The 13,619-nt window shown below is 39.4% G+C and overlaps 1 protein-coding gene across 1 annotated transcript in view; it reads right to left on the bottom strand.

Moving 5' to 3' along the window:
- The window catches only part of ARHGAP42 (Rho GTPase activating protein 42), a 186,740-nt gene that overhangs the window by 108,808 nt on the left and 64,313 nt on the right, over positions 1-13,619 (bottom strand). The window contains exon 3 of the mRNA XM_064170456.1: positions 11,300-11,361. Within this exon, the coding sequence (XP_064026526.1) occupies positions 11,300-11,361 (62 nt within the window). The remainder of the gene's footprint in view (positions 1-11,299; positions 11,362-13,619) is intronic.

Raw genomic sequence — 13,619 nt, 5'->3', positions numbered from 1 at the left:
TTAAGTCTTTTAATAGGATGCTTCACAGACTAAAGATTAAAGACTCCCTGAAATCATTTTATATTACAATAAGAAGTAATCATCCTAGCACCTTCCTAGTCAGCTATCCATAGGGAGGTAAATGCAAACACAAGCACAATGAATAATGAAAGATGGAAAAATGGTAAGCTAACTGAATCAATTGCATTAATCTACAGTTATAGTACTACAACGTGCATTGTATTTTAAAAATAAACAGATTTACTTTATTTCCATTTTAGGCAGAAAACTGAAGAGCAAATACTTCAAGGATGGTAATTATCAAAGCCATTTTACTAAGGCTTTGCACAAAGATTGTATAAAGGAATGATAAGGCATGTTAAAAAGTACTTAATAAGGACTAGAGCTAGTGAAAGCACCTATCTCCCTCCACTCTCCTTTTCTCTTGGACAATCATTTCAGGCCTTACAGTGTCTTAGCCACTTGAAGACAGATGACTGCTCCCTGCTTGATGCCAGCTCACCAGCCAACACAAACCAGCATTGATCCGTGTGGCAGATCTGCGCTTTCACACCTCTGATTAAAAAACGTTTACTGCAAAAAAGTCACTATGTTGCAGTTCAGTTTTATGACAACTATCTTGGAAATAGCAAAAAACTCTCCAGAAATAGTAAGATTGCTTTCTTCCTCAACTGGTATGCTCAGAAAGCAATGGAATTGCCTAGGACCAAGCTGAATGAGACAGGATACAAGACACTTTGCATATGCCATGGTTCTTCACTATGGACACTTGTATTAATAGAGGAAAAAATTGACTAAGAAATAGCAAAACCCATGAAGAGTAGTTTATTTATTGACTTCAGTATCATAAAACTTTGAGAAAAAAATATATTAATAGTATTGCTCTGTCAGAGCATGATGATTCTATACTCACCTTCTGCAAGGTAAAGACCTGTTTTCAATCCCAAATGTCAACAAGTGGGCAGCAGCACAGACATGAGAGGAAATAGTCACAACCAGTTTCTAGTGGGATGTTTGATCTTTTAAATATTATTATAATCAAATGTCACAGGATGACTAATCTAATCTCCTACAATAAGGTGACCCACCTAATAGATGAGGGAAAGGCTGTGGACATTGTCTATCCAGACTTCAGCAAAGCCTTTGACTCTGCTTCTTACAGCATTCTCCTTCAGAAACTCATGGCATATGGCTTAGGTAAGTGCACTCTGAACTGAATTAAAAAATGGCTGAATGGCTGGGTCCAAAGAGTAGTGGTAAATGTAGTTAAATCTGGCTGGCATCCAGTCACTAGTAATGTCTCCCAGGGTTCAGTACTGGGGCCTGTCCTCTTTAATATCTTTATCAGTGATCTGGATGACAGGATGATCTCCTTCTATGATCAGGTGACCCGCTTGGTGGATGTGGGGAGGCCTGTGGATGTTGTCTATCTGGGCTTCAGCAAGGCCTTTGACACTGTCCCCCACAGCAAACTGCTGGCTAAGCTGTCAGCCTGCGGCTTGGATGGTAACACTCTGTGCTGGGTTAGGAACTGGCTGGAGGGACAAGCCCAGAGTGTGGTGGTGAATGGTGCCACATCCAGCTGGTGGCCAGTCACTAGTGGTGTCCCTCAGGGATCAGTGCTGGGCCCCATCCTCTTTAACATCTTCATGGATGATCTGGATGAGGGCATGGAGTCAGTCATCAGCACGTTTGCAGATGATACCAAGCTGGGGGCAGATGTGACTGAGTTGGAAGGCAGAAGGGCTCTGCAGCGGGACCTTGACCGCCTGGACAGATGGGCAGAGTCCAATGGGATGGGGTTCAATAGCTCCAAGTGCAGGGTGCTGCACTTTGGCCACAACAACCCCATGCAGAGATACAAGCTGGGGTCGGAGTGGCTGGAGAGCAGCCAGACAGAGAGGGATCTGGGGGTACTGATTGATACCCGCCTGAACATGAGCCAGCAGTGTGCCCAGGCGGCCAAGAGAGCCAGTGGCATCCTGGCCTGCATCAAGAATGGTGTGGTCAGCAGGAGCAGGGAGGTCATTCTGCCCCTGTACTCTGCACTGGTTAGACCACACCTTGAGTCCTGTGTTCAGTTCTGGGCCCCCCAGTTTAGGAGGGCATTGAGATGCTTGAGCGTGTCCAAAGAATGGTGACGAGGCTGGTGAGAGGCCTCGAGCACAGCCCTACGAGGAGAGGCTGAGGGAGCTGGGATTGGTTAGCCTGGAGAAGAGGAGGCTCAGGGGTGACCTTATTGCTGTCTACAACTACCTGAGGGGTGGTTGTGGCCAGGAGGAGGTTGCTCTCTTCTCTCAGGTGGCCAGCACCAGAACAAGAGGACACAGCCTCAGGCTGCGACAGGGGAAATTTAGGCTGGAGGTGAGGAGAAAGTTCTTCACTGAGAGAGTCATTGGACACTGGAATGGGCTGCCCTGGGAGGTGGTGGAGTCGCCGTCCCTGGGGCTGTTCAAGGCAAGATTGGATGTGGCACTTGGTGCCATGGTCTTACCTTGAGCTCTGTGGTAAAGGGTTGGACTTGATGATCTATGAGGTCTCTTCCAACCTTGATGATACTGTGATAATGTGATGAGGCACTTAGTGTCATGGTCTAGTTGATTGGACAGGGCTGGGTGATAGGTTGGACTGGCTGATCTTGGAGGTCTCTTCCAACCTGATTGATTCTATGATGATTCTATGATTAAGTGCACCCTCAGTAAGTTTGCAAGATGACACCAATCTGTGTGGCTGTGTTGATCTGCTAGAGGGTATAGAAGCTTTACAACAGGATTTGGACATGTTATACAAGGCCAAGTGCAAGGTCCTGCACTTAGGTCACAACAATCCCATGGCAAGTTACAGACCTGGGAATGTGTGGTCATAAAGCTGCAACTTGGAGTGGGACCTGAGTGTACTGGTTGACAGGCGACTGAATATGGGTCAGCAGTGTGACTCAGGTGGCCAAGAAAGCCCTTGTTTGTATTACAAACACTGTGGCCAGCAGGAACAGGGAGGTGTTCATCTCCCCGTATTCAGCACTGGGGAGGCCACTCCCTGAGTACTGTGTTCATTTCTGGGCCCCTCACTATAGGAAGGACAATGAGGTTCTGGAGCACATCCGAAGAAGTGCAACAATGCTCGTAAAGGGCCTGGACCACATGGCCTATGAGGAGCATCTGAGGGGGCTGGGGTTGCACAGTCTAAAGAAGAGAAGGCTGAGGTGAGACCTTACCTCTCTCTACAACTACCTGAAGGGAGGTTGGAGTGAGGAGGGGGGCAGTCTCTTCTCCATGACGACAAGTGACAGGACTAGAAGAAATGGCTACAGGCTGTGCCAGGCTGTATATTTGGAAATACTTCTTCACTGAAAGGGTCAAATATTAGCATGGTCTGTCCAGGGCAGTGGTGGAGTCACCATCCCCAGGGGTGCTGATGCGACGTGTGGACCTAGTGCCTAGGGACATGGTTTAGTGCTGACCCTTCAGTACTGGGTTGAAGGTCAGATTGGATGATCTTTAAGGTATCTTCCAACTAGATACATTCTGTGATTCTGTGACTTGACTTTTTTGCTTCATTTCCACATAAATAATGGAACACACTACATTTAAATAATGAAATGAACAATACTTTAAACAAGTCAGGAATGTATCAACTGCAGAACTTAAAAATTACACTAAGAGGTCCTTATGTATTCCAATACCTTATTATTTGAGAAAATTATGGAAGCTGACACAGCATACCTGGAGGAGCCAGCTAATGTTCTCTACTAAGAGCACATTTTATCTCCAGAGTGGCTGGACCAGTATGTGTCTTTTATTTGGGGAAAAATCAGAAATGTTCATGCATACATACAGATGTCAGATGTTAAACTACATTAATGACAACAGAATGTGAGCTGCTTAAAAATAAAAATACAGATGAATAAAAGTAATTGAGCACAAATGTTAAGAAACATGTACTGAACATGTATATTTTTGTACTTGAGGGATGCAGAGAAAGCAAACAGAACTCCTTCTAGCTCAAGATACAGCAAGAACAAAAGCTGCATGGCAAGTTCCTCCCTCAATAAGAACACACCAAAGGATTACATTGCAGACCTGCTCTCTAGGAAGCCTGCAGGACAGAAACATGCCTATCACTTCTTGATTGTTTTTATACAGTCATAGTGGTCACAGCTAACACCTGCAGGCAAGCGAAGGTACAGTTCTGTTTTTGATAGCAGTTATACCAAAGAAAGGACTTATTATCTTCTTGATAGAAATTCTGAAACAGAAAGTCATCACTTTTCTTGCATGCACTGAAGTGAGGGGAAGGAGCTGACAAAGTCAGGGCCAAAGGAATTATTTTTCCAGCTGGGTCAATTCTTCAACTATGTTCACTATAGAGTCACACAAATACTTGTACCAACAAACAAGGAAGACTGGGCATTTTCTTAAAGAGTCCAAAAAATACAAGGCAGTGAGGATGAAGATACTCTCACAACTTCTCCAAAGTAGGAAGTATCTGTCATCTCCAGTGACTTCCAAGAACAATTTACAGTAAATAAAGATGAGGCAGCAAGCATCAATTACTGAACTCTGATGCACAGCTGTCTTTAAATATTGTAGATTTGATTTTCCTATAGAAAATCAACTTTTCGAGATCTTAGAAGTATTATTTCCCTAAACCAGTCCTTTAGATCACAAATTCCCTTGCACAAAAGGCAAAGGTCAACTAGGATGTAATTTGCTGATACACTGCTCTACTTTACAGACCTTTCCTGTCCATTTTTGGGCATGAAAAAATTATGCTGCTGGTGACATGTAGATTTGGCATTGATACCTCTACCTAAAGGGTGCTGAGATATGTCATTACAAATTATGAATCCTAGGCCTTCACACAACATTGATCCAGTTTATTTCATAGAATCACAGAATCAACCAGGTTGGAAGAGACCTCCAAGACCATCCAGTCCAACCCAGCACCCAGCCCTGTCCAGTCAACTAGACCATAGCACTAAGTGCCTCATCCAGTCTATTTTCTCCATGCAGACAGTCTCTTCTAATCCCAAGCTTCCTGATGTCCAGCCTTCCTTGTTGCCTGACTCTATATCTTTTCTAGCCTGTGACACTTTCTGACAAGAAATGGGTTTAAAGGAGAGGTTAATAAAAAGATTTATGAAGGTACATGATTTGCTTTCAATAATTTTCCCAATGACTTTTAAAACTTAGCTTGATGGCCAGTGGACAGTAAGCTGGTCTTACAAAGAAAAAAATAACAAAGCCATTCAAATCTGTATTTTCTTATCTTGAAGGAATCCATTTACCAAAGACAGAGATTTCTTTTTTTCTGCAATCAGTATCAAGTATCAAGGAGGTGTTCAAGAAAAGACTGGATGAGGCACTCAGTGCCATGGTCTAGTTGACTGGATGGGGCTGGGTGCTAGGTTGGACTGGTTGATCTTGGAGGTCTCTTCCAATCTGGTTTATTCTATGATTCCATGATTCTATGATTCTATGTAGCATACTACACCTGAGGTAGGAGGAAGAAAAGGGGAAATTTCCAGATTACCCTCATGCACAAATTCAGGAAGCCTTTCCAAAGCAGTCAGGGTAACAACAAAGTATATACTGATGCAATTGCTCGATGGGATATGTACAGGCCATGTTAAGTGTAAGGAAAAATAACAATCCTCAAAAAAAAAAAACAGTTCTGAGTTGCTTTTGAATTAATTTAAAAGAGCAAATATAGAGGTGGGCAGTTGGGGGGAGAGGAAGGAAAGGTGTATGCTCTGCAGTCTCAAAATGTTAGTATATGTGATGCTATGATCTCTCCCATTTACAAACACGGTAATAAGCATCACCTGTGATGAAAGACTGTTTATTCTTCTGATGAAATCTGTAACCCACTTCACATCATACAGAAAGGTTAATTCTGCTCAACAACATGCTGTGCCCTACAGTATCTGATTTTATGTACCATTCCCTGGATAGCTGTTCATTTATTTTTCTTAAAGTGTACCTTCAGAAACCAAACATTTTGATGCTTTCTGTGGAAGCAGATAGCATCAGACCCCTTCTGTGAGGGCAAATACACAATGAGAACATCCAGTTAACACAAAACAAGTCCACAACAATGAGATACTTTCTGAAGCATGAATATTATGAGACACAAAGAGACAGATGTTAGAAAGAAAAATATTCTTTGAGCATAGTATGCAGCTATCCACTTCAGACTTCTTGCACTATCCCCTATGTGTTTAATATCAGTCAGGAATTCAAAGTAATCATATGTATCTCACTGATTCACAATGCCAGAGAAAAGCTCAGGGTCTATTAATCTCTTGCCAGCAACTCATAAAAACTTGTGTAAATAGCAAGGAATTTAACAGTTAAAAGGCCCATTTGATTTCAGGATTTAGCAAACTTTCAGAAATAATCAGGGAGTTACACTGAAGATAATATAATACTCCAGAGAAAACATTCAGTGCTTCAAATTGAGAGGGGATACTAAGGAGGAGGAAATCAGTAGCATGAACCAACTCATCCATGCTTATGTCAACACAGCATTAATTCCATGAAAGGAAAAGGAAACAGTATTTTGTATCACTCCCAGTACATTTCTGTTTCTTACAAACTTTACTAACAATATCAAATGAATAGGAAAAATAAGTAATGCATGAATGTCTAAAAAAACAGCATATCACTTATTTAATGGAAGGAATGTAAATTCAGCAAGAGCCAAAGAAAATTATTTCAAGTAAGCTCCCTTGATACAGATCCAAGTTTTCACATGAAATTAAATTATAGCATCTCTACTGTTCCCCAATAATCACTGGGAAAGAGAGGTCATTATTTTACATTCCCTGGTGGCTTGTTGCTGAAATCACTGGGGATGAATGTGACTTTTTATCCTATTTACAATACTTTTAAACCCCAGGAGTCAGAACTGTTTGGTTAGGTGCCTTTTATTTTCAAATGTACCATTTATCAAGGCACTGTTGCATTATCATCACCAAGCACATATCTTGCTAAAGGCTGTATATAATTAAAAAAAAGGTATCTTATAAATTACGTTTTCCTTTACTTGGGTTTTAAGGAAAAATCTTTTGTGCATAACCTCTGGATTTTCTAGGACTACTAGTCAAATTTTTTAGCATCAAGAACTAAAAAACAAAGATACAAGAAGCTGACTTACAGTGATCATCATATTGTTACTGCTGCCTATAATAATGGCTGCAAAGCTTTAGACAATAAAATATTTATATGATACACATATATAAAATCTTGCACCTCACTGTTTTTGCCAGCAATATTCTTCATAATATCTTGTTTCATTAGCTTCTTCAAGAGAAACAACAACAATCTCCTTTTCCTTCGTTATGCCATAAGGACAGACAACTTACTAAGCACCCCTCAAACTATTTCCTTGACCACTGAAAACAATGTATTCCTTAGTGGGCTATCACTCCAATATTCTGTATTCACCAAAATAAAAAAAATATAATTTCACCTATAAAGAATTTAATAGATATTGGATAAGAAATTGGTGATATGAATATATATTTTCATATTCAAATTTGATTTATGCACTCATGTGCATGATCACAAATTAATAATATAGAATTCAAGGCAAGGAAACAAAATCATTAGCTGGTAAGTAAAATTATCTACCATTCCCCATTTCTTTACATCCAGCATTTGTTAATGTAATACTGTCTTGTATTGACACATGCTTCAAGAATTAGAAGGAAGCTGTAAATGGTATGATGAAATGTATCTATAATCTCAACACTGACGACTTCTTTTTCTCCAAGCCTTCTACAAAAGATCATAAGGAACAAGCTTCTGGGTGTTTCTGGGTTTGTTTTTGTTTGTTTGTTTAAAAAAAGTAATCACTTTTCTAAGTTTTGTCTTTTTATGCATAAGGAAATCAAATTCTTACAGACCTACATGCCCTCTGTCAAGCTTTCCAGTTAGCTGACAACTTCTTCTAAGACAGCACTGATCTGCAAACTGCCTGTCTTAAGTGCTTCCAGCAGGAGAATAAAAGTGTGCATAATGGTCCACAATCAGAAACAAGCAAAGAAATGATTTAAATTTTTTTATAGTTAAATCACAAGCTTTTCAAACAAGAAAACTCTTTATTATTAGCAATCTGTTCAGCATATTGCATGCACACTGATCCTGGAAGGGATCTCTGGATTCTTTAATAGCATGAGGGAAATTGTAGTAAGAGAATTCAAGAAGAAAAAGCAAATTTCTTTGACAACAGTGACACTGTGTTTAATTGCAATACTAATTAAATAAATTCCACCAATAATCAGATCAAACTTTTTAATAAGAGGAAAATCTAGGTTTGCTGAATTTTCTTATTCAAACATCACTAACTAACAATATCCTTGATGTTCTCAGCATTAGCATTCAGCTTGAAGCACAAACAAAAAGGGGCTGGTTTAAACTCAGCAAAAAGCTGGATGCAAGCAATTTCCCATCACGAGCAGCCTCTCCACACATGAAAAGCATTTGCCACTTTGTTTATGATGATTTGATTATTGCATTCTACTAAACTTACAGACATTTCTAAAATACTTTTCCACGAGACTGAAATCTCACCAAAGTCTCTGACCCTGCACTGGGATCCAACAGCACAACTATACAAACAATCATCGTGTCACCACCGAAGTCATACTGGAATAGAAAACAAAAGTCTGTCTACCTGACTGATCTTTTTCCACTTAATAAGATTAGTGGGTTTTCCCTCATTTTACCCTCATGGCCTTTCTATAAGACACAAAGTAACATTTTAGTTAGAAAGATCAAATAATAAAACACAGAGAGAGTCAGAAACTTTTAAAAGTGAAGGGAGCACCTCCTTTGGAAAACAAAAAAGATAAAGGGAAATCATGTACACACAGATCCATCGAAGTCATAGAGTCATAGAATCAACCAGGTTGGAAGAGACCTCCAAGATCGTCCAGTCCAACCTATCCCCCAGCCCTAGCCAGTCAACTAGACCATGGCACTAAGTGCCTCACCCAGTCTTTCTTGAAGACCTCCAGGGACGGTTTAGGTTGGAAGGCATCTTAAAGATCATCTACCTCCCATACCTCCCACTGGACCAGGTCGCTCAAGGCCTCATCCAACCTGGCCTTGAACACTTCAAGGGAGGGGACATCCACAACCTCCCTGGGCAACCTATTTCAGTTTCTCACCACTCTCACCGCAAAGAATTTCTTCTTAAAAGAATTTCTAAATCTGCCCTACTCAAGCTTCAATCAATTCCCTCTCATCCTATTAGCACAAGCCCTTGTAAAAAGTCCCTTCCCAGCCATCTTGTAGACTGCCTTCAGGCACTGGAAGGCTGCTATAAGGTCTCCCTGGAGCCTTCTTTTCCCCAGCTTGAACAGCCCCCACCTATCACAGCCTGTTCCTATAGTGGAGGTTCTCCAGCCCTCTGATTATCTTTGTGGCTCTCCTCTGGACTGCTTCAGGTTGAAAGAGATGGTAATTTAAACATAATGAAAGACTAAGGAATTTAAAAAATAAGACTAACCAGTTTAAAAAATCATTCATCTATTCATTGCTTTTCCTTCTTCTAATAAATGGCTCACAATAATCTTTAACTTGAACTGGAAAGCTATTAATTTGAAACACTGTTTAAATAATTAACAAGTGTTCTGGTACACATCTTTTAAGGTGATAAGTGGGGAACAATCTCCTCAGTCTTCCATCTACCCATAAAAAAAAGCAAAAACATGGATGAAGCAAAAATTTTGTACTTTTATAAGTTTATGGGTTTGGTGACATTATGTGTCTGTACCCTAAAAGTGTTTTTGATTTTGTCACTTTAAAATATTGCTATATACAGAAATAGCAAGAAACCAATTCTATGGTTATTTGATTCTAAGAATAGAAGAATTTCATGTAAGCTTCTTCCTTGATTATTAAGGTTTGCTCCAAGCTGAGTCTTTTTTCCCACACTGTGCTAGTTTGAAGCTAGCTAGAATGTTTTGGTGAGAAGGACTAGATTACAGGCTGTGAAAGGAAAACAAGGCTGATGTCTACTTCACTCATAGGCTTCCTGAGATATATAAAAACAAAAATCCAAACATAGATAGGGGAGTCCCACTTCTGCTGTCAGGGAACTCCGAGCTGCATCTCTCTAACCTCACCCTCCTTTTTACTTTCCTAATCCACTTTGCTTCCTAACCCCCTGGCCAAACCTCCATTCTTCCTTGGGACTGGGGTAAGGTTGAGAGGGGTAGGGGGAAGGTGAAGGGGCAGCTGGGAGCCTCTCCTGGGGACTCAGGTTTCTGGGAGGGGAGTTGTCTTTCTGTATTACCTTTTACCTTGTATATTTCTGTATATAATTGTATATACTGTAAATATCTGCTTGTATATTGTGCTAGCTGTAAATACAAGCTTCATTCTATTTCCAGAGCCGGCTGAGTCTAGTCTGGGTGATTTCCAAAGTGTGTGTGTGGGGGGGGAACACCCAAACCACCACACACATCCCTAAGTATTCACAAGAGGAAGGAAAACCAGGACAGACATAGTTATGGAATGGATTAAACTTCCACAATATTGAAAAATAATCCTACTGAGGTTAATCATTAACTCACCACTCCATACATCATCAACTTCAAGGAAGAAAAAAAAGTAGTTTCACTGCCTACGTGGAAATTTTTAACAACAAATCATTGTACAAGAATACACTTACAGCTTCTTTAACAAACTTACATCTGACTACAGGAACACATACTGTAGAGTTATCAGTATGGAAATAAAGGGAATAAGAATGCTCTAGAAAAGGACAAATATGAGAAGTTTGAGCTATAATATATTCTGCAAGAGTTTCTCAGGGATGGTGAATCTCATTTCTCTTTTTACCACTTATTTATCATATTCTTGGATTGCTACCACACATGCATTGATCAACACTCTCGAGTATTTCATTAAACATCAACACCAACCTGCATTTCCACTGAATTGTAAACAAAGAGCTTTTAATTTATTGATTTGTCTTATGACTAATAAGGCAAGATGGCAGAAAGGTACAGAAGCATTCAAAGCTTATTTTGGAGGGGGGAGTGGGAAGGAACAGAGATTTTTAATTGATGCAAAAGTATTTGGCTGAACACTGCATTATATATTGCTGAAGCCTGTGTTAACACATGCCTGCCTTTGCAGAATTTCAGGTGATCCTTATGAAATGTTTAACATCTACTACACAAGGAAATAAATAAAAACAGAACTTTGTGAGGAATAGAACAAAAAAATGTATTGTTCTATACAAAATGAAGCTCAATGTAACATATAATTAGCAGCAAACCTACCAGTCGTCTCCTCTCCTCTTCAACAGCAATTAGAAGTCGAGCAAACTCTTTCAGTGACTGGGCTGAAACAAACAAACAAACAAGAATATCCTGGTCAGAATCACATTTTAAGGCGAAATGAGTCCATTAGGTGAATTGAAGCTGTAGTGAGAAGATATAGTACCTCACAGTACTTCACTGAAACCAGTAACCATTAAATGTTGCACAGAGTGAAGTTAACAGCATGTAAAAAACAGAAGAACCAAATCTTAAGAGTCATGTATATTAAAACAATATTTTTGTTAACAGAATATGGAACTGATTTTCCTGTAAGGTGTAAAGATCAGTCTCAAAACAAAGACTTTTATAAACAGACACAAAATTTGCTTTCACACACTAGCAGCAGAAACTGCAAAGGAAAATACTGAGTTTCTCATATTGAAGTACAGTAACACATTTTTGCAAGAACTAAAAGAAAAACCTTCAGGTGAAAATTTGAAAGATAACATTTTAGAAGAAGTATGTTACTTATGCCAACTGTTTATATTTAGCTGTCCTTTATGTTTTACAAGGACAAGCTTTCAGGTGACAAGAACAGATGATTGATTTATAAGCTTTGTGTTCTGCTACAAGTATGAGAGATCAGTCTTTGCTCAAAAGTGCCTTCAAATATAAGTCAGAGGCCTATAAGACATGTCAATGGAAACTAATAAAAGTATCAAGCTATAAAAGAGGGCAAGAAAGGGGAAAGCATTCCAAAAAATCTTAAGGTCTCATTCTCATGCAAACAAGAGGTGCAAATCTCTCTATAAGAATGTATCTCTCCTTTTATATTACTTTCTCAAGGGCATATGGGTTATTCAGAATTCAGCATCACAGTTCCACAGACAAAAACGCCAGAGAGGAATGATGTGAAATAAAGAGAGCCGTGCAGCAACTCTGCTTTCATCTAATGCACCTCGTGGTACCTGCTGCCAGCGACAGGATGCTATATTTCATTGTTTAAAGCTCTGATCTCAGAGTGAAGATTCATAAATCCCACAGCTTCTCACAACAAACGTGAGGCAATCTAAATAATCTTCCAAAGAAGTAAAAACTAGGAAACAAAACTTGTAGAATTTCTTAAAAGAACAGGCTTGAAAAAAAAAAATCTTCACATTTAACCAATACATGCTGCTGGGGGCTTGCAAACAGAACTCTTCTCCTCTTAGCTATTTTTCCGTCTTCTTCAGCCTTTTTACAAAATGTGTTGGTCTTCAGCAACACAGCTTCATCCCCTCTCAACTCCCCTGCAAGATGTAAAGAAATAAGCACATTTTCTGGAGAATCTGCTATGTTCCAGTACATTCTAAGAGGGAACCAGTGTCAAGTTTGTCTTAACAGCCCTGTCAGTATTCATGAATTGCTTTTTAGTTTCCATACCATACTCAAATTATGTTTACCCTTTATCCATCTGCACCTTGCTGAGGTCACCCTTTTATTCTTCTTGATCTCTTTTTACTTTTAGAACTGAAGAACACTATTTTGTTCCAATTTCTTCTACAAGATCTTACATTGTCTATCTTTTTTTCAACAATAATGCTATACCTGACCTGCAGGTCATTTTTTGCTGACAAATTCTCTTTTCCTTGTTATTCCTCATGAGCTCTTTGTTAGTCCAAGTACACTAAGTAAGTTAAAAGTCCGTCCAGTTGGGTTTTGAGGCCTTTTCTTTAATACTTTTCCCTGAGAACACAAAACCAGAAAACTTTGCCACCTTTTAAAAGAAATTTTAGGCCTCTTGCATGAACTTCTGAACTCTTTGACTCAGTCAAGCTTATCAGTGAAGTCTTTCAGTAACTTTCATACCAGTTCAGCCTTTAACAGAATTACATCAGTACCAAGAACTCAGTTTGATATTATTTACTACATTAACTGTAAGAGATTGAGTCAGTTCAAAATATTCTATCTGACAAAACCATGTCAAGAAACAGATTATGAACTCACTGATTAAGACACCTGATAAGAAATCAGTTGAGTGTTACCTTCGAGAGTATTTGTGTACCCATTACAAAACCTTAAGAACTACACAAACAATGAGCCAAAGACACGTGGCCAACTACTGTCTTTCACACTCACGTCCCACAACATTTAATAAAAGTTGCCCTTGTCTGTAGCAAACTGGACAGAGCCATTCCTTGAACATGTAACAGAGTCATTCTTTGTCCACTATTTTAAAAAGCAACTAATCTTTTCAAATAAACTAGACAAACACACTGTTTGAATTTTATTACCTTTTCAAAGAATTAGGATGCACTTCAGAAGAACAGTTGACTTTGTTGTAAAGCCAGCAACAGAAATT

Source organism: Pogoniulus pusillus, chromosome 3, assembly GCF_015220805.1.
Source record: "Pogoniulus pusillus isolate bPogPus1 chromosome 3, bPogPus1.pri, whole genome shotgun sequence".
Taxonomy (NCBI): Eukaryota; Metazoa; Chordata; class Aves; order Piciformes; family Lybiidae; genus Pogoniulus; species Pogoniulus pusillus.
This window is presented reverse-complemented; position numbering and strand designations above follow the sequence as displayed.